The 23,711-nt window shown below is 39.6% G+C and overlaps 1 protein-coding gene across 1 annotated transcript in view; it reads right to left on the reverse strand.

Annotated features, from left to right (window-relative positions):
• The window catches only part of SLC1A7 (solute carrier family 1 member 7), a 58,578-nt gene that overhangs the window by 27,132 nt on the left and 7,735 nt on the right, over nt 1–23,711 (reverse strand). The window contains exons 2-3 of the mRNA XM_009683260.2: nt 14,044–14,259; nt 241–283 (exon numbers count right to left, since the gene is read on the reverse strand). Coding sequence (XP_009681555.2) covers nt 241–283; nt 14,044–14,259 — 259 coding nt within the window. The remainder of the gene's footprint in view (nt 1–240; nt 284–14,043; nt 14,260–23,711) is intronic.

Below are 23,711 nucleotides of genomic sequence, written 5' to 3' on the forward strand. Positions count from 1 at the left end.
ACAGCATAGCACAGAGAGTAATGTTGAAGAGTCATGTAGCTCTGTAGTAATTAATGCCTTACAATGCAGTCCTGCTAGTGGAAAGAAACTTAGTAATTTCTAAACGCTGAAGATATTAGTGGTATCTGATTTAGCGTATACTGTTTATATCTGGATTCTGTTTTACTAAGAAATATCATATGTTTCATATGATGATGGCTCATCTCTTTCATCAATGGTAAGAAAAATACAGTCGCTTACCTGTTTGAACGTAGCCTCAACAAGATTGGCTGGAAACATGTTCCTAGAAATGACAAATAAAAGACTAGGTTTTATGGGACTGAAGGCAATTTCCATGTACGGGGTCTCAGGGTCTATCACGTTATATTAGTTATTCACCCTCCTGGAGCACAAGTGCTGAATGGGTGCAGAAGGCTGCCACTCTCTCCCACCCATGCTGTACTGTTGTAACTCACTGAGCAAGGCACAACAGGGAGACAATGCCTCAGAATTAAAGTTTTGGGACTCGATCCTCAACCCCTGGAGTGAGACCCAGGCACTCTAGTTTCAGTTCCTGGCTCTGCCACAGCCTCCATACAGTGACTGAGTCAACAAAATTGCTATTGTTCTCTTTCCCATCTGCTAGCTGGAGAGAGGAATATTCCTTTATTCCATATTTTGTCTTGTCTAGTTAAATAATGAGCTGTCAGGACAGTCTGTCTTCAGGGATGTGATCCTGAGATCCTGGTCTCCTGCCTGCTATAATCTACTTTGAGACTTCTAAGCACTGCTGTGAGATGACTCATAAACTATAATACCTTCTGATATGCTTTCATCACTATAAGTGATGCAGACCTTTGCAAAGGTTTGGTCAAGAATAGTTTGCTTTCAAAATGAAGATCTGCTTCCTGATGAAAAGAATCCAGACTAGGGCTGCAGTGTGTGTTATATCTTATTTTAATGATTCTGAGGCTGCAGAGCTAGAGATGGGGTGAGGGTAACAGCTTCATCTTTGCTCTCAGCTGTGCTACAGAGGAAAACCATGCCCAAATGCTGTGAGATTTGCAGTTCAATTGAGAGATTTTTTAATTCCAAAAGGGACTGTTGTTAACATCTTTTCTGACTTTCTGTGTAACACTGACTATAACAGTTCACCAGTAATATCTGGAGCTAACGAACTTTGGTTTGAGCTGGATTATTGTCTTGCAGAAAGACATTCAATCCTAATTTGAAATGGAGAGCACACCCTCTACAGGCTTCAAAGAGGAAACAGTAGAGACAGGGAAAAAAGCTAATGAGGCAAATATTTCCACGTAACATTCGGGATTCGAGATTTGTGTGATCATTCTAATAGGATCATTTTCAGAACTGATTTATTCGTAGCCCAAAGCTTCTGAACCTGCAGGCAAAAGAAAGTGGCACCCCATGACCCAGTTATATGCTTTCATATAAATCAATTTATGCAAACAGAAACTCTTAAATTCTCTAATCAAAGGACTTCCTTTTATTGAAATCCCAACTCAATCCCCAAGACAGGACAGAATTTAAGCATGTGTGGAAAGCCTATTCTCATTCAGAAGAGAATTGCTATATATATGTACAGTTAAATGCATGCTGAACTGAGACATTTTGCAGACCTGCTTTCCTCTTTGCAGCAGCGTATGCTTGCTGCTAGAGGGTTGCAGCAAGAGCATTCTGTGCAGCACCGGTTTAGAAAAAACAATTTTATTGCTATTTTAAGCGATCATAATGTGACATTATGGTCACACTTAAAATTATGAGGTGGAATCTGTTTCAGTAGCATCAAGCACTGGGAGTAATTACTGCAAACAGATGATTAATCATCCAACTCAGGGTCAAGCAGAGAGAGTAGAATTTTAATTAAAGGATAGTAGTGCTGTCTAATGTTCGAGAAAGAAGATTGAAAATGAGGGGTTTTTTTGCTAGCCTGCTGTGTGAGAACAGACGACAAGCCATATAAAGGGATCATTTCTCATTTTGGTAAAGCTGTCGCTTCAGGGCAAGTGAGTGTTACGCAGAGAAGTTACTATCAGGCAAGATACGAGGTTGATGTGCAGCACTTTAGTTACTCTTCTTCAACTGTCCTGACCTTTCCTCCCCTCGGTGAATGTGAGACAGTTCAGATTACCTACTTCTTGCAGCCTGAAAAGCCACCTGGCATTTACTGTAGGATAACAGCATATATGAGATATAATAGATATATTGTAAGAGACACTGTGGCAATGTCTCCTTCCATTTCACCAATTCTGCTTACGAGCCCTAGGTATGATGATGGCTGTGCTCTATGGGGACACAACATCAGAAGAAGGCAGACTTGCCTGTAGAAGAAAATTGTCATAATTTAGCATGATTTAGTTACACTAATGCAGTTCCTTTGTGCACACACTTTCATTTCATTGGAATGATTTAGCTTAAGATGCTTGCTCTGTAGTGACATGGTTACTGCTGCCCAACACTCCCTGCGTTGCTGTAAGAAATGCTGTACGCTTGAGTGCCGGGCTGCTGTTGGCAGGCCTTTCGCCCCCCGTAACGACAGTGCAAAGCAAGACCAGCGTGATTTAGCACAAAGTTATCGCTCCAAATCTTCCAAAAATGCTGATGGTTCTCTGGTTCTAATGTCATATCTATAGCCACAACAAGACACAGGCAACACCCAGCCGTACATTGCTTCTGCATCAGATGCGACACAGCCTTCTGCCTGAGCCCCAGGGCTGTGGCGGAGCCAGGGAACTAGCTGAGGAACAGCTGGATGAAGCTGGACCTGGGAAAACGGAGAGGATGTTTATAGGCGGGAGAAGCACTGGGGAGGAAAGGTCTTTACTGTCTTCTTATGCCTCAAAAGGGAATTCTGCTTCCAGATTGTTAAAGGCTTCATTAATATTAACTTGTGTTTGCTTTGTGATTTGAAATGATCAGATGAAAGGCGTTGTAGAAGTGCAAAGTGTTACTGTGATGATTATATGAAAACTTGTTACATGAAGGTGAATTATTCTGAAAGCCCAGATTCACACAGAGGATTCCTGCTCAGCTCTGAATGTGAATGACGCATATGGGCCATAGCTTTTACAAAACCCATGAATTTAATTGCTGGGGCTTTCTGCTTTTTGCCTCAGTTTTATAGTCCTAATTAGTAGAATTAAGAACAAACTCAGACTGCTCGAGAAAGGAAATATCATATGGTTAGTAGCTAGATTAAATGCTAGACAAATTTGTGGAGGATTAAAGCATTTTATTTCTTTATCATTCTTTATCCTGCAGGAATTACAACTACACACTTAATACTGGATGCTGGAATTCTCCCAATGTTTTTTAATACACTGTTATGCACTGTTATCCAGTCTTTGAGACTAGCCTTACCAAAGTTATACAGTTTATCTAGTGAAGGGCTGACCTGAATGTGTTTGCCAGAGCTTCAGCTTATTTTTTATTTTAAGCTGGCTTAGCTGGATTGAAAAAATCCAGTATTAGCCAAAATTTAGTTTTGTTAATTAAAAACATTCAAGAGAGCAATTCATAGAAAACAACTCTAATGGTCTAAAAAATAATAATGTGAAGAATATTTCAAACTGCCACATAGACATGGGAGATGACTGGGAGTATTCATTGGCTCAGCCAGGCCTCCACAGAAACGCCTGACAAATTCTTGCATTAGAAGTATGTTTTGCTGCATGTTGATACTTTCAGCTGTGCGCTGGATGCTTGGAAGAGATCTCCCGGTAATGTTTCCACTGAGAGTGGAGGGGCTGACTTTCTGACGTGGAGCTGGCATGGGGAAGGCTAAAGGGATCCTCATAGCTGCCAGGTAGCTCTCGCGGCACCCTCCTGTCGGTTTCTGGCACACTGAACCTGGGCCTCGGGGACTGCTAGTTTGGATGGGAGCTTCAGTAGCACAAAGTCCGGACACTTGAGCTCACTCAATACATTGCAAAATTAATGACTGGATGTTCCACCCTCTCTGCCTCTCCTCTGCCTGTTTTTCAAGCATCCGTGCTGCTTTCAGATCAGCCCCTGCAGCTCTCTACAAGCTTTACTGCAATTCTGCACAAGGATAAAGATGTACCCACAAGGATCTGATATCAGGATCATAATGTGAGATTGTAACTTTACCCAGAACAGGCACTGTGTTTGTATCACTGTTATATGTTAAATTAAAGACACTGTCAGTACTTACCAAGTAATAATCCAAGCTGAGCTATGCATTACTGTCACTACCTATAAATGCTGTTGTGTTTATTAAGAGAACTAAGCAGTTAAAATATTTCTAAATTTCCAGCATTACTTTCAGATTACTTACAAGATATAGGACACAAAATAATAGTGTGCTAAGCTTAAAATGATGTGGGATTAATTCCTCTAGTGCAAGCGATATTGTCTCTACTCTCAGTGGTATGATTCAGCATGGTAAAAATAATTTCACATAATAATAGGGAGTTAAATATAGTGAATAATAGTGGAACATAGGAAAAATTAGGTCTAAGGCAAGGATGTGATTGTAAAACAGCAACTGAGACATATGGTTTTTGGCTATATAAAAAATTAAGAGCTAAATACTTCTGCCCTGAGGAAGAACAGAGGATGTATTTCCCAGTGCATCTTCTCCTTCCGCAGAAGGGAGCCAGAGGGATCGGGAGCACTCAGCGCAGGCTAAAAAGGTGAACGTGTATGTAACTGCTATATCGACTCAGTGAACTGCCATAGACCACGAACTATCAAACAACAGATGGCATGCCTGGCCTACATTTGCTATGATAGCAGCGAATACATACCAGTGACCTACTAAACACCTTCTTTGACCTCATCCTGCTATGACGCACAGACTGGTTCATCCTGCTAGCAAATTTCAGAGTTCTGCCCTAATTCTTGTATGGGATAAGAGGACATAAGGATGTATCGAGAATTAGAAATCTATATCTCTGACTAAGGCAACACATGTTCTACAATTTGGTAACCAAAGGATTTGAAGAAAATCCTGGAGACTTGCATCAAGGATAAACAGTAGCTGGTTTAGGGAGCAGCTCTGAGGGTGCAGTTTCCCATTGCATGTTAGACTACTTACCCCCTTGCCACTGCCAAAAACGGGAAGTTTTCCCCTCCTCCACTATGTCCTAGCAATTCACTTATCAATTAACACTCTTCACTTATTTTTACCCCCTTAGCTTTCCACTATTTCAGCAAGTTGGACTGCCCCAGAGCAGCAGAGGGTAAGTGGCAGTAGAGTCGTTTTGGTAATAGCTGCTTTTCAGCTCGGGCCATGCCATGGAGGTGTGCCCCTGGGTGCAGGAGCCCCTGCTCACCGCAGAAGGTTGCTAACGCTGAGTGACTGTTTTACTGCTCATGCTGTTAGCAGGACATGACCCTGCAGCTGCTGGAACAGCCACTTTGACTGCTGCTGGATAACTTCTCCTAGAAATAATAGGCCCAATTCTGGTTGCAATTATACTACTAAAAATCTGAAATACCCATGCTGACTCCTGGCTATGACATCTTCTGTCAATTCAAAGTATTCAGTTTTTGCAGATTTTTTAAATAAGAAATCAGTCCAGCTGCTCCAGCATAACAGCAGCCACAGACATGACAGATGTTGTTGTCTTGACTCAGAACATGCATTCCCCCAGGGCGCTCTGGGCTCTGCAGCAGCAATCTGGTTTTGCTCTCAGACTGCGATGGTATCAGTACCTAATTCCTGCCACAGCAGACAGCCCTTGGCTGGAGTCTCCCATGCTGTGGAATTAAAGCCACCAGAGGGATTTTTTGCTACATACACAGCCTTACAATATTTAATTGGCCTATGTTTGCAATGGCCATAAAAACAGCTTTGGACACTCTCTTCTCTGTGCTATGTATCTCAAATTTGGACCAGTATAGCTGAGCTTCTAAGAACATTGTTTGAGTGTTTGAGATCTCACCCTATCAGTCTATAAAGCAAGAGCAAAAAGACAGTGAAAATGGAGTGCAAGTAGCTTGATGTGACAACTAGTCATGACAAATTTAGTTTCCAGGTTTTACAGCTGTGCAGAAGAATGGTGATGACAGCAGTATGGTTTCTATTCCCTATAGTTTGAAGACAGATGCCTCTTTCATCCTAGTGACATTGCCTTCATCTAAAAAATGTGCTTGCTTTTGCTGTCCTCTGCATGATTTCATCATCAGCTGTGTAGACCTGACTGTACCACATGAGCCACTGTACCACATGAGCCAAATCCTATCCTCAGTCACATGAATAAAAATCTGAAATAGCTCCCTGCTGGCATCAGCAGGCTCCATCAGGGTTTACATTCCTGAAATCAAGGGCAGAATTTAACTCTGCTTGACTGAACACACTAGCTTACTCAGGGCCCCGGGAGTATGCATGTTGCACATCAGTCATCACCTCTAGTGTCTAATCTAAATTCATAGTATCAACTTCACTACTCCCTGCAAGTCTGAAGGCTTTTGCAGAATTAAAAAAGCATTAAAATCCTTATTATTGTGGTAAAAGATACTAATAGAATATAAAAGTCACTAATCAGGACTAAGCATGGTGGACCACCTTGTGTCTTGCTCGTCTCTTCTCAGGTCAGGGCAGAACTCATATTGTGGAGTCATTTTGCCAAACAGACTTTCTACCTGTGCTAAGGCTGACACTGTTGCATGGTATTTCAGTTCCAATGAGGTATCTGGTGGGTTAACCTCCTCACCCTGCTTCTTGTGAAAGAAAAGGCCCTTCCATGCAGCCTGATAGGGCTATGACTTTCTGAGACAATCATTCTTTGGAGTGGAAGCCAAGTAGTTCATAAGACTGAATCATCTCAAGAGCAGCACGACAGGCCCAACACGCTTCCACTGTGGTCCCAGGAAGACAAACTTGTTTCATAAAAAAAGTTCCTTTACATCAGCAGATGTCCAGGCCCATTGTCAGGAGGATGAATATTTTATTCCCGTTCAGGGCTGAAGCTGTCCTAATGCAGTTTTGACTCCTGGCCCCCACCTGCTCTGTGGCTGAGGACTCCTGACCAGAGAGTGGAACGTCTGCTTCATAATCCAACTCGCAGCACTGCTTTCATCATGGAATTATTCCATATTGGTTTCTTTCTATGCCAAATAGGAGCCACACATTTAGGGACATCAGAGCCTTATGTAAATAGTCAAAGAACAGGCTCCTGTACAGCTTAAACTGGATAAACATTAACCGTAAGAGACATTAAGTCAAATACAGTGCTGAACAGTGCTGGCACCAGCTTTACTTTGTGAAGGAAAAGCAAATTGGCAAGCTGAAATGAGTAAAAAATGGTAGTTTGCCATAGGGGACAGATAAGTATTTCCAGCATAGGTACAAAATGGCCTTTGGTCAAAGATATATGAATGTCTCTTTGGTCAAGGCTATTAAAAAAGTCCTTTAATAGTGTAATCCTTGGGTCTTTCAATGTGCTCTTGAATATCTTATTGTGTGTATATACAACTCAGTTTCCAGCTGTAAATGTCTTTAACTGCGATTTTTGGTTCTGTGCAGCCTGCACTTTTTCCAAACTACGGCAGATAATGGGTTTCTCCTGCCCTTTTTGAAGAAACACAATTTCTGTAAAATATAAATTAGCACTTAGCTTGAAAGGAGAGAAAGGAAATGATTTTAAAGAGTGTTCAGGATTCCCATGAAAACACAAATCCTCTGCAGTGTTTATATTCTCTTCTAGCTCTTTATGGTATAAAACAAAAATCTTTCTTGGTTAAAGCTGGCTGACTGGCTGCATCAAAGTCTATTAAATTGGATGCAACCCTGAATATTCAGTGGTAAAAAGTGCTCTGATTTATACTTCCAGTAAACTTCAGAACTGTACAAATTTGTGTGTCATATCGGGTTAAGGCATGATTTGATCCTGACTGTGTTCACTGAATTGTTTTATTTGGAGTTTTTGAGCCAAATTAGCTCACAATGTCATGAGTCTGGTTAGACTTGACGAAGACTAAAAACATATGTGAACCCTGCATTTGCACCCAGTTGGTGCCTGGATTTGCACCCATGATCAGCCTCATATAAAACAGGAGGGTGAGCCCCCAGTTTGGCTGGAACTTGTTTCCTTACGTGAATGTTTGTGGTGTTTGCTTGGTTGTTTATATCTCATGAGCCAAATTTTGTTTCTGTTGATGACAACTGCAAATAGCATCATCTCAGTTACAAGAAGATTTAACCTTTGACTTACAAAGCAAAGGTATTTTGATCATGGCAATGGAGCATAGTATAAATATTAACCATTAAGGTAAACAGTGTGGTCTTGAATAATATATCTTGTTTTACAAATGTTCATCCCTGAGTTATATGCATTTTCTATTCTGCTTGTCAGGTGAATATATGTTCCAGAACTAAGCAAACCTAATATTTAAAATCGGATAGTCCTATTTTTTGTTCTTTTGAGTAAAACACTCAAGGGCTGAATTATTTAAAAAAATAGATACCTTGCCTTTCTCTATTTCTTAACTTCAAAATGGCTACTAAAATTTGCTCTTTTATCTTTGGGAACGTGGTACAGAGGTAATTCACACTGTAATTCACGCAGAAAAACGAAGCTAAAGATCTTTGCTGATTCATCGTTATGTATAGTATTTACACTGTGATGCCTGAAAGCCACATTCCTAGACCAAGACTCCCTCTGGGTCTCATATAAGCTGGGAGTATTTCCTCTGACACTGCAGATTTTTCTGAATGATCCTCAGTGGAGGTAATTTCTTTTCCATATGTCTCCATTTTCCAGCTGTAAGAAAGGAAAATGGTCCTTGTCTACCTCACAGAAGTATTGCACATCATGAGAATAAACCCATTAAAAATCATAAGGCACCAGGTACTTTGATGCGTTAGAGAGAATGAAAAGATAATCCTTAGCCTGAGAACTTATAGTCTTAAATACAGAAGAAAAAATACTTTGAGGAGCCTTATAGTGCGCACATCAGAAACCTTAAATATAATTAAGGCAAATTTGTACATCCGTCTCTGTCTAGTAATAAAGAGGCAGTTAAAGAGATAAGCCTCTTCAGAACGACGGTCTCCTGCACAGCTTTGGACTCACAGTTGCCTCTGAATTACCTGTAGGTAACCCACATTCCTGCACAGTGGCGAAAGACAAGGGCAAGATATGGAAGGGGAGAGTCCTGAGCAGGTATGAAGGTGAAGTAGGTGTAAAAAATGGGTATCTTCCACAGAAAGCAGAACATGTGTTTCGCAAAAACCTGGATCAGATTAAAGCAAAAATTCAGAACTTTAGGACCAAAGCAGCACTAAAGATTTTAGGTATAAAGATTTATTGAATGTTGAAAACCCTTTGTTATATTACACTGCATTCAATGGTCTTTCTGTTCAGACTGAAACTAGGAAAAAATTAGTAGGGGCAGGTTCACATCCAATGATCTCCCTTGTCTGCCATCTCTCCTAGTCCCCTTTAAAAGGAAAGCCTTTGAAAAAGTTGGGTTTCAGGATCAGAACTCTTCTCTCTGGGCCTATTCTGTGATTTTCCTCGTTCTTTGAAAGTTCTTGGTTGCTATAGCCTAAGAGAGGACTGTTGCACCTAAGCTGATGCGAAACATTCAGCAGTTCTTGGCTTTCTGTGGAAGAAATGAAGACGGCTGTCAGGTGGCAAACTCCGCCCAAAGCTTCAGCTTTTCTGTGCTGCAGGTGCAGACTTCTGCCCTCCCTGGTGAGTGCAGGGAAGGGGCTGGTGGCTCAGGAAGGGGAAGGAGGGACTGAACTGCAGCTGCTGGACAGCACGCAGTCAGTAGAGCCTGGGAGCACAGCGGGGACTGGGAGGGCTATGGGGTTCGGTGTCATGGCTGGCCATGTGTGCACTGCTCCTTCTACCACTTGGTCCCTGCTGCTGCATCTGCTGGTGACGGGGATGCCTAGGCATGCTAGCGCTGGGACCTTGGACTAGGAAATGACAGTTAGAGGGATAATATGGCCCCACTGTATTTTCCACATCATCCCTTCCTCTTAAAATGTCTCCATTCCTTGGACTCTAGGACTCACTCCCACAGGCAGCATTTTTTACTATTCATTCCCATGCAAACTGAAAGACAAGGCAGCAGAAAAACACTGCATTAAACTCATTAAACTGAGACCATCCCACCCTTCACATTCTCCCTGAAGATGAGCTGGACCGTATGCACCAGCTCCTGTGGAATTTGTCCTTTGACACTATATGAGCTGTTTTTAAGCATGCTGTGTTTAGACTGGAGCAGCAGGAATCTGCTGGCTCTCTAAATGCATGCTAGAAGGACTTTGACAGCTCCCAGATCTCTTGTATCGTTATTTTTATGACCGCCTATTTGACGTGAGGTGTTTGATTGGCTTTCCTTTACTGAGATAACAGCACGATAATAAACAATGGATGGGATCTCACTGGAGGAGGACTTGGTAACATAGAACAAACTCTGGAACAGTAAAAGGAAAATAAGAACTTATATTGAGATAGACGCCTTGCTTGCTGTTTTTTCTCCTAAAACTATGTAAAGCCATCTGAACTGTCTTATCCAGTAACCAATTTAATAACATCCACTATGTTACAATTATCTCTTAAAAACACTATTGTTAAGATATTGTTGAAAGATCTGGTATATATCACTACATTACTGTGTAAGACAGGGCACAGGATTGGCTGGTGGAAATAGTCTCCTTTTGATCCAATTTACATGATTAGAATATCTTTTTTATTAGATTTAAATAATTATTAACTGCTTTCAGTGGGACATTAATTTACGTTACATTATGAATAGAATTGCTGTCTCATTAGGCTTAAAAACTAGATACAGACTAATACTAGATATTGCTGTCTGGCAGTTAACTTCAGCCTGTAGATCCCAAAGCAACTCTACTAGCTGCTTTTCACAAGGATCACTAGCAATACAAGTCCTAATTAAATCCTCAGTGATGTAATACTTCTATTTAAAGGAACCGATACGTGAACAAAAAATAGTTGACTCGTGGATATAATTTCTGAGGGATGAAATTCAGGATGTAGATAGGGTTACATATGTCTTAGTTGATGAAAGGCTTAGAGCCATTTTAGAATTATGCAGTATAGTGTCATTGTTATATCCTAAACATGCCATATACAGTGGGAGTTTTATTGCGTTTTTATGTAAAAGACAAATATACAGGAGAAACATCATTTGCAAAATAATGCTGTGTATATGGTGCATTATGATATCATCAGATTCCTCCATATACCATAATTACTCCTGAAATGTGAACATTGGTTGATGTTGTAGCTGTTTATAATGACCGTAATGCCCTGCAGTAGTTCTTGATTTTATTTTTTGCTAAGTCCATACCAAACTTCTGATTAAAAACACTTCTAAAAAATAAGAGCCTCACCCAGAAATTCCAGAAAGTCAATTTCAAGCAAAAAGAAATTTTCTTCCTGCCAAAAAAATCCAAACCCAACAATGTTATGTATAACATCACAAGAACTAACAATACCAACACATTTCATTATTTCCAAATGGCTTCAAATCTGAAAACAGTGAGGGTAAATATGTATATCACATGCCAAGAGGCATGCTTTTAAAATAAACCCCACAATTATACCACATATCAGCTCCACTACTTGTACATTTAACATTATTTTAATATTTGCAGGATACCAGATGTTTCCTGTGCTGACTTCTGTGCACATATGCAATTGATAAATTGAGAGGAAATTAATGAATTGGGAAGATAAGCCAATCTGGGCCTAGAAAGATTTTCTCCAGCTGTGAATGGAAGTGATTTATCATTGAGCTAAAGGATCAGCTTTTCTAGCTCAAACCAGCAGATACATCGTCACATTTAATCCAGACTTCCGCATAGATATATAGGAGTTTTGCGACCAACTTCAGCAAAGCCAGGATTTCACCCACAGTGCTTAGCTGGATGGAAAGCTCATTCCCCACAATTGTGTTTTGCTTATTTATTTATTTAGTAAATATGGTTTAGTAAATTTTTGAAGTGGAGGAACAAAAACCATCAGTTTGTGCACTCAGGCTAGAAAGAGAGGGCAGCTGTGACTGCTTAACATGGCAAAAGGACATGGCTCTCTTTTCAAGCATCAGCAGTGAGCGGATAGTTGTCTTGTTATTGTTTGTGCCTGCCCAAACCAGTGAAGACTTCAGGCTTAACGCATGTGCTTAGGTGGAAATACAATGCCTGAAATAGTCATGCAAGCTATTACAGTTTATTCAGGTAAGTGTTTGTGGAAAGTGAAATTTTAGATGACGTTTGCAAATGTTTAGATCAGGACACTGTATATTTTACAGCTGAACTAACCAGATGGAGATAAAATCATAATTCAGACTCAGGTTTCTGTCATATGGACATTCACCTGTTTTATGCAAACATAATAATATGGAACTGACTTCCATCTTTGCACTCCCAAATTACCTTTCATTTGAATTATCTCCCTTTGGGTTTCAAAAAGCAGCTGTGTCAGTGCAAGCAAGGGGATGGGAACCTAGGACCAGGGTAGAGCACTTCCATAGGCAGTTGGTTCTTAGGTCAGTTTGGATGTCACATTGCACCATATGTCTCACTATGCCTTTCTTCCCTCTCCTCCCCCCACCAAGAACGACACTTTAGGGAAGAGCTGAACACCATAGAAAGGGCGTCCAAGTGCTACCAAAATAAAGATAATTGTTAAGATTATACTGTTGTCTTAAATTCCCTTATACTTCTATTAGTCTCCTAGCTACCCTATCACACTAAGGAATTCAAAGCTGCAACAACTTACTTGGATCCTTCCTCCTAGTGTAAGTATTACAGTCACTTATGCAACAAAACAGGATTATGTGATTTGATTAGTCAGTCCCAAACTTGCACTGCATGTATATTGCAGCACATTCACTGGGTAGAAATGGGTGCCCTGAAGTGAGCATCTTTCCATTGCAGATGAGGACAGTGGTTTTGAAAAAGGCTGCAAAAAGAGTGCTGTCAGCTGCTGCTCCATGGCACATATAATTTGTATTTTGTTCTCAGGAAGATGTTGATGTTATAAAAAAGTATGGGCTTCAGATGGGCTAGTTAAATACAATGTGGAGGAGGAAGAGAAGATTTTTGCAGCCTTTTCTTCCCCATTCCCTCTGACTTGAGGTCCCAGTAACTCTAATAACTACGCTGTATGCTGAGGCTCTATTAGGGTCAGCAACCTGAGCTTTTGAAAGAAAACGAGTCTAACGTTTTAAATATGTCAGCCTCCAAAGAACTCCCTTTCTCATGGTTCAAATACATCCTGGGCCTGCAAGCCCTGGCCCACTACAGTATGAGATTGCCAGCTTTGGGAACTATCAACCAAAGGCAAAATTTGGTCTTTCTGCATAAGCAATATAAATCTGAGACATGTTCTCCGTTAAATCAGGAAATTAATCCCACTAACACCTAAAATGTTGATGTAAAGAGTGATAGTCAGGCAAGACCATCAAAATAACCTATTTAGCTCTTTAATGTTGCTCTAAAAGAACAACCCTCCCTCTGCCAAAATAAAACAAAAAGGAAACACCTACAAAACAGAACCAATAGCACGAAAAGAATAAGGAACTGAAAGATTAGAACAGTGGTCTTTCTAGTTGTGTGTCTGAGAGTTGTTATGAGTGATTGTAGCAGCACTTTTGAGAATTATTTCCAGAAAAATGTGGGTTTTGGCCCTTGTTTTTGAGATTTGGCCTATTAAAGTTGTGCTCACTCTTATTATTTAAATTAACACTGTACTTTTTAATGCTGTCTTGACCTTAATAACAGCTTTGATGATGAGCTCCATAGGCCATGTGGGATTCTGTGGGCTCCATAGGCCATGTGGATGCTAACATCCAGTGTTGTTAGCATTCCTGTTACACTGGGTGTCCCATTTGTTTAAATCTTATCTGAAACAGCAAGTACAAGCATCTTATAACCTGAAAATTACCTTCCGAAAGTTACTTTTTCTTAATTTAAAAAAAAAAAAAAAGCTTTCATCATTAGGTTCAGAACTTATCTTCAGGCCACAGTTTCTCATGTAGTTTTGTAAAGTGCAAATGTTACCTTCAGAAAGCAGAAAGAATGAATGCAGTTACCGGATTAGGTCTAGCAGTGCATCTGCAGAACTCATGATTTGCTTTCCACCCTCTTCAGTGCTCTCCTTCTGTGCTGCTCCACCAGGATGGATGATGGAGACCATAATTATTCCCACAATCACAGCCACAAATGTTGTCCACAGATAGTAAGTGACGGTTATGATACCTAATCGACTAGAAGTCTTGGCATCCAGGGCTGCTAGCCCAGACATTAAGCTGTGGAAAGAAAATACAAAATATGTGGTATCTTTCACAAAACATTAATACAACAGAAAAACTGAAATAACGAGGAAATGAGGTTATCTGCTTCTCTCCTGATTGCCTGTGCATCAGTATTTCCAGGAGCTGTGCCTGTAGCACTAAAGCACTAACTTCTGTACCTAAAAGGATGTTTCCTAATAGCCATGTGAGATCTTACTTACTTGAAGGAACGTGCAACTCAGCATGCACACATGGGGACAGAATAATATCAACAGCTCCCTGAAGCTTAAATGATAGTTTTACATAACCTGCAGGTGTGGTGGCTCAGTTCATAGGAGCTATTGCAATAACCAGTCATGCAAACTTAGGTATGAAACTCTACGCACAATTTTATAGACTCAGAGAATAATTCAGATTGGAAGCGACCTCTGAAGAGCATCCGGTCAACCCCTTCCCCTTAATGGGCACATGTGGTTGCACAGTGGGGAGCAAAATAAATGTTATGATCCCTTTGCTTCCCCCTTTGCCCTGCGCTGTCAGAGGATGACCAGTGGTCTTATAACACTTGCCTCTGGCAAGCAACACAACTCTCTGTCAAGTGCTTTCAGTTCCACTGCCCCTCTTTTACAGGTAAATTAGGACACTGCTTGGTCCCTGCATTAGCTCCAGGCTGCTCTGACATAGACCCAGATGATGCTGTTTTCAAGTGGTTTGAGACTGAGATGTGAGTTTCCAGTGACACCAGTGTTACAGGGGCCTTTAAACTGAGATTTAAGCTTGAATAATTCTGTGTAAATTCTTTTAAACATACAGCTGAGAAAAACTACAGGTGAAATAAAATACCACATTTGCTATTTTGTGTGACCTCACTGTCCAGCTTTATCATCAAAACAAACCTGATCATACAGCAAAACAAACCTGAGATACATATATGTATATCAGGCCTTTCCTCATAAATAGCACTTATGTGAATGAGATCTCCTTGACTTCACTCTGCTCAGTAAGGTTATCTAGAGCCAATGCAAAAATGCAGCTTAACCTTTATAGTGTATTTAATGAAATCGAATGGGTGGGATTTAGTTCTCAGGTTCCTGATATCCACTAGATTAATTAAGAAAATCTCCTGCTTTTCTGCATTGCCAATTTCTCGGCTAGCATGCTTTTTGTTAGCACTTTGGCAGCAAGGGAAAACACTGGTTGCCCTGTAACACAGATGGTTTAGAAAATGAGCATCTCAATATCTCGCATTCTTGTAACCATTGTTCTTCTCTCTCCTTTATCTTTTTGTTTGATACAAATTCCATCTTCTTGTGTCTCTGTAAAGAACTGTATATAATCACAGCACTATATATATTAAAAAAAAAAAAAAAGTAGTAGCAATGATACTTAGTTCCTTGGCATTTTCATTAGATGTGTCTGATATGGAAGACTAAACATTCTAAAACATTTTTTGATAAAATAGTTGAGTTAAATGTTACATGCAATCTCAAATTAAGGCATTACTTTTCTGTAGAATCATATCTGTGATGTTAATTAGATTTCTAGGACTGAGAACTTCTCATATGCTGAGGTTTGGCAGGCCATTGAGCCGGTTTAACATCTCACTGATGCCAAAAAGAGGAGATGCATAGATTGTAGTGAACTTCAGAATCGTTTCACAGCCTTCCAAAAAAAGAAGAAAAGAAAATCAGGTTGATTTCTAATTGGCTGGATGTTTTTCCATGGTAACAATTTTCAGTGGTCATCATAGGTCTATGTTTAGTGGTACAAAGCTCTGATCCTTGATCAGCAACTCTATAACTATTAGACAGGATATTGAGCAGCCTAATTACTTGGAAATGGCACTGAACTAGGAGACAGCAGGAGCAGGCTTCTCTTCCTGGTACTGTTCTGACTCTACTGTTGTTGTGAGAGTCACTTCTCTCTCGCTTTCTATTTTACTCTCAGTGCTCTTCATTGCATTCCTTTCAATTGCAAGGTCTCCTTGCCAGGACTGCTTTGTTTTCTCTGTCTCCATGCATGCAACAAGTGTTTAATGTAGGTGCCATGAGATGGCCTCTGCAAGGAAGAGCTTAAATCCAAGAAGGCAAGCATACAAAGAGTTGGAAAAAAGTAGACAACTCAGGTTTTAAACATACCTGCATTTTTATGTATGTCTTGGGTTTTTTTTTAAACATAGGTTTAATACTATGGTTACCCCAGTATGTTTGTATAAAGCAATTGTCCTTGATGCTGCTGTGTTACGCTGGCTCAACAGAATAACAGGAGATGAACCCTGTTGCATGTAACACGAGAACTATCTTGATTGTATGCCCAAAAGTAGTTGGGGGGAAAAATCCTAATTAAGTATGTCTAGTGGTTCATTTGCCTTTGGGGGGGTGTCACCTGAGCCTCAGATGTTGTTCAGTTAGGATCTGGAGAGATCTGGCATAGCTAGAATCTAATCATGCATTGGCTCTTAGGTGACAAATCCTGAGGGGGCTAATAATGAGATTGCTCTGTCTTGGGGATATTCATTAACAAGATCATCATCTGTAATGAGATTATCCTGTCATCAGATAAAGTCATGATCAGTTCATGCTGTGATGAGAAAGTCCTCAAAAGTAATTAACTATGGAGGTGCAACAGGGGTAACTGTAGAGTGGCAGAAGGCCAAACAACGGTCTGGATTCACAGCTGTGTTCCTAGTGTCCTGCAATGCTCAGTTTTAAGAAAGGACCAGAGGAAACAGTTCTCCAAAGGCTGCGTTGTAACACTGGTCATGTCATTTTAAGCAACCGTTCAGCATGACTTTCAGGAATAAATGCCTGTAACTAGTATGAGACTACAATCGCTCACTATTTTTCATTTGGCTTCATACATCTGATGCCAGAAGGAATAGGATAGAAGACTCTGAGATTAATAGACACTCTAATCATCACAGTTATTGTATGAAGTTAGCAATACGCACTTATATCACAGGACTTTCTCACTGTTGGTATCTAGAGTTCTAATGTTTGCATAATGTAGTGGAGAAATGACAGGATGTGTAATCTTTTTATTTCCTAGGGAATAGGGAAGTCAGGAGGAATAAGCTTCCAAATGGCTTAACTTAAGATCACTGTATCACGTTCAGGTTTTCCTTTTAACTCCAGTTTTCATCAGACGTATTCTTAGCTACATAAAAATCTTTTCAATAGTTTCCCAAAATTTCTCTTAAGACTGAACAAAGATGTTCCTCTACTTTCCATCCAGTACTAGGCTCTCATGCAATGCAAAGGAATGAAAAACAGGGTACCTTTAACTAGACTTAGAATAACAGGACAGATATTTGATTCATAGGTTAAAATCGTCCGACTTGTTATGTAGTTAGGTAGCTTCCAAACGTATGTTTCATGTGTAGCATGTTTTAATGATTGCCAAAGGAATAAGACAATGAAAAACGCTTTGCAGCTTTCTGAGTATTTGAAGTACTTCTCATTCATTTAATCAGTTTGGCAAAAAAAGTCCACAAAAGTTCTTGTAATTTCATGTTCAAGGACCATTTATTAGTTTGAACAGAAAAAGACAATGTCAAGCCTAAGGCTTCCAAAATATGCATTAATGAGTTTTGGATGAGATATTACACCTTGTCTTCCAAGATTTAAGTGAAATCTCTGGCTACTATGATTTAAGAGGTTTCTTGCACCTTGCTTTGCAACAGCTGGTGCTGGACACAATCACAAGACACCACAACAAAGCAAGTAGCTCCATGACCTCTTTATCTGCTGCACAGGTTGCTTCAGTTACATGAAAATATGATCTTCCTATAGCTTTTCTTTCTGCTGTGTAGCATAGTCTGCTTAATTTTTTTATTCTAGCTTGTTTGACCAACAGATCTTGGACGAAATTGTGTATTTGCAGGGACTAAGTATGATTTAAAAGAATAGCTTCCAAAGTTGTTGTAACTACTAAGTATCTGTGTAAGTATGTGTGCTATGATCCTTATATTTCTGTGGCTTTCAAGCCTCATTAACGTTGGTTTTCTGACAACCTGAAGATCTCCACACAATGTAGAACTGATGCTCCACAATATTTACAGGTTGAGAATATTTTTTAAGGTGTATATTCGTATTCTTAAGAAAACATGTCTAGTTTTTTTATTGAGACTTAGGTAATTCTACATCTGCTCTGCTTTGTTTTCTGGAAAATCAGTTATTCTGATGCAGCCAAATCTGTCTGTCTCTCCTCTGATCTATCTAGTCACGTTTTTTATTAGAGAAAGAGAGTTGGGAAGTCAGTAAATTTACTTTGCATTTGCAGCATTTTGATCAAAAGGTGGATATGGACAATAATTCTTAAAAAATTTAAGCTGGTTGCAGCATTTTAGTGGGACAAATATTTAAGAGTTAATTATTTCACTGCTGATTGTTAGTATAGAAAATCCTAGCTAAATTATTTTGTTGAGGATGACTTGATTAAAGTTTGTTTACTTCTCTTGGGACAGGCTCCATGTGATTTATGAAAGGTTACGATTTTAGGCCTATGAACAGATAAATGATTTCTCTTGCTGTAGGAGAAAGGTGAAGAGGGAAGTGGAAGATCTAATGAAATCTAGATTAAGATCTTAAGGAGAAATTGGAAGGAAACAGGAAGATCTCCACAACTACAGGGATTATTTTTAACAGGACTAGTTAAGAATGCAAAGTCAGTTGTTATGTTGTTTTAATTCCTGGTGACGGTACAAAGAAGTGAACCCCTTCTGTACTATGTTTCATGCCTGCCTTGAGAGAAACCTGCAAAAAAACCTCAAAATTTATTATACTCATTTTTTTAGTAATGAGGAAGAGAATTCTTTCAATATCTTGGAAATCTAACTAGTCCAGTGCAAACAAGTAGCAACCCTTTATGAGCATCTCTAGACTAACCTTGGCTGTCACTGATAAGCATCAGAGTCTTTATGAAGTATTTTATTTACAAATTAAAATATAACTTTCTATATTACTTGGGATTTTCTACTTTTTCCATTGCTTTCTGATAAAAAGCACATTCTTCTGACCTGCCTCAAAATCAAAACCTATATCCCCGGAAAGGCAAAATATAAGAAGCTGCTGTTAAGACTCCATTTTGCATATGTATTTGTCTTCTTCATCACCAGAAGCCATCTGGATATTGCTTTGAAATAGATGGATTATGGATAAAGTTATCAGAAGGGATTAGTGCGATTAGAAAGACGTTAATCCTGTCAAGAAGTAATGGTCAAGTATTAACCACCAACAGTTGTTCCTAGAATCGTGTTTGTTTTTGTTCATCCCCCACCCTCCCTCGCATTCTCATTTTGTAATTGCACGCCACAGAAAAGACCTTCCTAAGCAAGTTCTCCCAGTGAGGCTGGGAAGCTCCTCTAGCAGCTACATTAGAGATTATTATATTACAGTTCAGCAGCATGAAAGTGAAGTGCTGGCTTCACTAATGCTGCTTGCTCATGCAGGCAGGCTCTCGTTTACCTTTTTGTCAAGTTTCAACATGGTAATAATCTCCATTTCCATAGCACCAGCCATTCAATCATCTTAAAAGGCTTTTCTAATATAAACATCTATCATCTAGGAAGGTGGCATCTCCATTTTACTGACAAGGAAGCAGAGAAAATAAGGCGCTTACTTAAAGATAAACAATTTGCAATGAAGGAACATATATGCCCGAAGTGATCTTTGCTTTGAAAAGGACCATCAGCCTTTTCCTCATCTCAGCCCAGCTATATCTGCTTTTGTGACAGGCTGCTCCACTCCTATGGAGGTACCTTTCTGGAACAGTTTGCAGCTACGAAAATAGGAGACTTTTCAATAATGACAGAGAGATGAGAAACTTTCTCTAGCTCTTTCTATAGTATGATGCTTGATTTTGTTTTTAGTCTCCAGAGGAGTTAAAATGATTTAAGGTAGTGAGAAAGAGAGATCAGAATAACTTTTTCTTTCCAGGATGGATACTCTTCTGCTGTCTTCTAAAATGACAGCATACCTACAGAGCCAGAATACCTCCAGACCTTACTGCCATGACTGTGATAGAAATTGCTGCTGCTCTCAACACGTGCCACAGTGAGAGTGCCTGTCTCTGTACCACCCCTCATGCCTCCTCAGCTTGCAGTGCTAGGTTATAGTTTGGAGTTTTTTGCCTCCAGATGCCACACTGCACAGCACAAAATACCTCCTGCCCAGGCATGCACAAACACAGCTGGCTAGCATATCTCTTGATCCATGCCTGTAATACATATTACAGACAATAGAGCGTCATCTTGGTTGAAAACCGACGATGCCTTGTACCTCCAGTCCCATCTACCCGCTTCCAAATGATGCCCAGACCTCCCATGTGGCATGACACTATTTGTCTAAATGCAAAGGAAGATAAAACCCTGCAGTACTGCACACCCCAAACTAGGCTGGATCAGGTGTCTGTTGTGCACGTGTAGAAGGATGGCCCATTTGTACAGATAACCACTTTTTCAATGCTTCACTGTGTGCAGTCCACATAGGCAGTAAAAGGACACCTAGGCTCTCTGTGAGTTTTACTTAGACTCCAACAGTTTGCAGACTACCAGTATATTAACAGGCTTCTGCTGATCTGAGCACAGCTATCAACTGTCATACTATGACATACGAATTACCATAATATGCAAAAAGCTTGTAATCAATTGAATGATCCCAATGTTATACCAAAAGTTTGCATAGTATTACAGCTGGATTTGCAAAGGAACCAAGAAATATACATTCCCACTGAAAGCTAAGAGGGCTACAAAGGCTCATCTCCTTTGAAAAGCAGGTAATAGGAAACAGCATTTTTAAAGTTCAGATTTCTTGGTACAGATGAAAATAAAGTGTCTATGCACAATAAAAACAAATACAAAAGGTGGTAGCTGTTTTACAAAGAGGAGTGTTGCAGCAGTTTCTATGTGGTTACATGATCGGCTATAAGTAGCCTAGCAAATGTGAATTCATTTTTCAGAGAAGCTCAGTATACTGCTAGTTTACAAAAGATAGTGCAATTTCATAGGTGACAAGCATAGTGGAAAATCTGGCTCTTGATCTTCAAATTACAAGAGATGAACAATAAATTAGAAGATCTAGCTGTCTGCAATATGCTAGCTGCAGAGATGGTGTTTAATTTTACAGCTAGGCTGCTGGAAAAAAACCCTGAAACGTTTCTAGTACACCGTAACATGCGGCTTTTGAAATCTATTTTTTAGATAGTGCTTAATAAAATAGTACAAGTTTTATTTTTTACCCAAAATGTTGAGATCTCCTTTTCCTTATTCTCTAACAATTAGGAGCATCAATGAGAAACTGACACACGTTGGCCATATCCTGCCGGGAACTCATATCATGCATTGGCTTTTCTTAGCGTGCTATAGGAAATCTGTTCTCTTGGACTAATGTAAACAGGCAGAGCTTTGTTCAGCTCCTCGTGCAGATCAGTGTTCAATGACCATTCCATCACTGCTTCCTCCCAAATTGTCCAATATGTGGGGCTACTGCAATACATCTATGAATGCTGGAAGGAATGAACAGCAACCTTTGATCGCTTAGAGATGAAGGAGATCTGAGACACTGTAGTATAGCATATTCAGGCTCGTTTGTTGACTTGAGCTGTTGTAATTGAAAAAAGTATTTCCTAAATCCAAAGGTCAGGATGCAAATGAAAACAAATTACCTCTTAAACAGGGACATGCAGCTTTGTATCTGTAGAAGGAGTGGAAAGAGCCAGGGATCTTAATAACATTTGACTTTTTGTTTTGTCAGTTCTTTCAAGTGTTTTTAGATTAAGAAAAGAACAAACGGATTTGGAACACAGACTTGAATTACAAACAAATGTCAGATTCATTCAACTGTTTATAGTTTACAGATGTTTCTACCCTTAGGAAACAGAGGAAATACAGCCAGGCCCTCAAGCTTCATATGCCATTACAGTTTCTTTTACAAAACACTTTAGATAAGTATTTTAGAGCACTTAGGAGACTACGGAAAGATTCTGTTAGGTCTACAAATTACTCATACCTAATTTGTAATCACTTTGGTGCTTTCCACACTCATTCACTTTGTGACCATAGATGTCTATTGCACATCGTTAGATCCCTACTGACACTTCCTAAATAATACGTACTGAGTTGGTCCAGTTTTGGCATTATGACGTGTAACTCTGCAACATGTCACATTTCCCTTAAACAGTTTGTACCTCTACATTACACAAGTAAGAGAAAACACTAGAAGGATGCAAAGGAGCTATTATGGGATCTGGCCATCAGATTCTACATGTCTAAACACAGCTAACTACAGCATGCATAACCAAGTGAAGCCTGTGAACATGTCTGAGGCATTGAGCAGGGTTTCATAATGTGGTTTCCTATGAAGGTAGAATGGAATTTTCTTCTATAAGCTCAGGCAATCTCAAAACAGCATTTGGAGAATTTTCAGGGTAATCTGAGATGAGTTCTGCAATATAATTGATATAGATAACGCAAAGTAATATAATTGTGTTATGTGATATTGCTCTGGGACCAGTTCTTTCTACCTGTGACTAATCCTTCCCTTTCACTTTTCATTCAAGTATAGTTTTGCTTTTCACCCTGTAAGTAAATATATTTATCCTATCTAGTTATCACTTTAAACACTTGCATCTCTAGAGAGACTTTCCCCTCAATAAAGACTGTAGCTAACATATCTTAGGAAAGGGCTAACAGCTTGTTCTCTCTGGGTTGGAATGCATTTCTATTATTATTTAGATGACAGTGACATACATGACATAATTCAGAAATGGGAAGTTATATACACTTTATGTTATTCAGATACCACATAGATTTTCCCATACTAACCCACCTCTGTTGGGGAAGATCTGTTCTTAGCTGCCAATATTTTTCTGTTGGTAAGATAATACAGGTAGAATAGAGAGAAAAGTCCAGATTCTAACAGTGTGAAGAAAATGCCCTGGGTTTCTAGTAGCAATTTAATTATAGGGGAAAATACTGCTGCTTTGGGGACATTACAAAATATTGTTCTGAGCAGGACTGTCAGTGAGCTATAGGCAGCACTTTGCAGCTGCTTGCTAGGTAATACAGTACTTAAATGATTGCACTTGATTATACCCCAGTTTGGCAGCTCGTGTAAGCATAAGAGCAGCGATTGGTACTTAGCAAGTAATGACTAGAGGGAAGAGTTTAACTTATACATAGCAGAAAAGACTCAGGCCAAAACTGAGCAGAGGCTATGTTATCTACCCTTTCCCGGTCAATCTTCATTCAAATTATGTGAATTTGTCAAGACAATGTAGAAAGCAATCTCTCAGCACCAGGAATGGATTAAAAGCAGTAGCACTGCCCATACTGCCATTCGTGCAAAACCAGGATTATTGAGTGAATGAATTTTGATTGGTCTCTTGGTTTAAATTTAATCATAAATAAAAAAAAGACAAATTGCACAGCCTTTTAGAGATTTGTATTTCCATTCTGAATAGATATTTTA

This window comes from Struthio camelus, chromosome 8 (genome assembly GCF_040807025.1).
Source record: "Struthio camelus isolate bStrCam1 chromosome 8, bStrCam1.hap1, whole genome shotgun sequence".
Classification (NCBI taxonomy): Eukaryota; Metazoa; Chordata; class Aves; order Struthioniformes; family Struthionidae; genus Struthio; species Struthio camelus.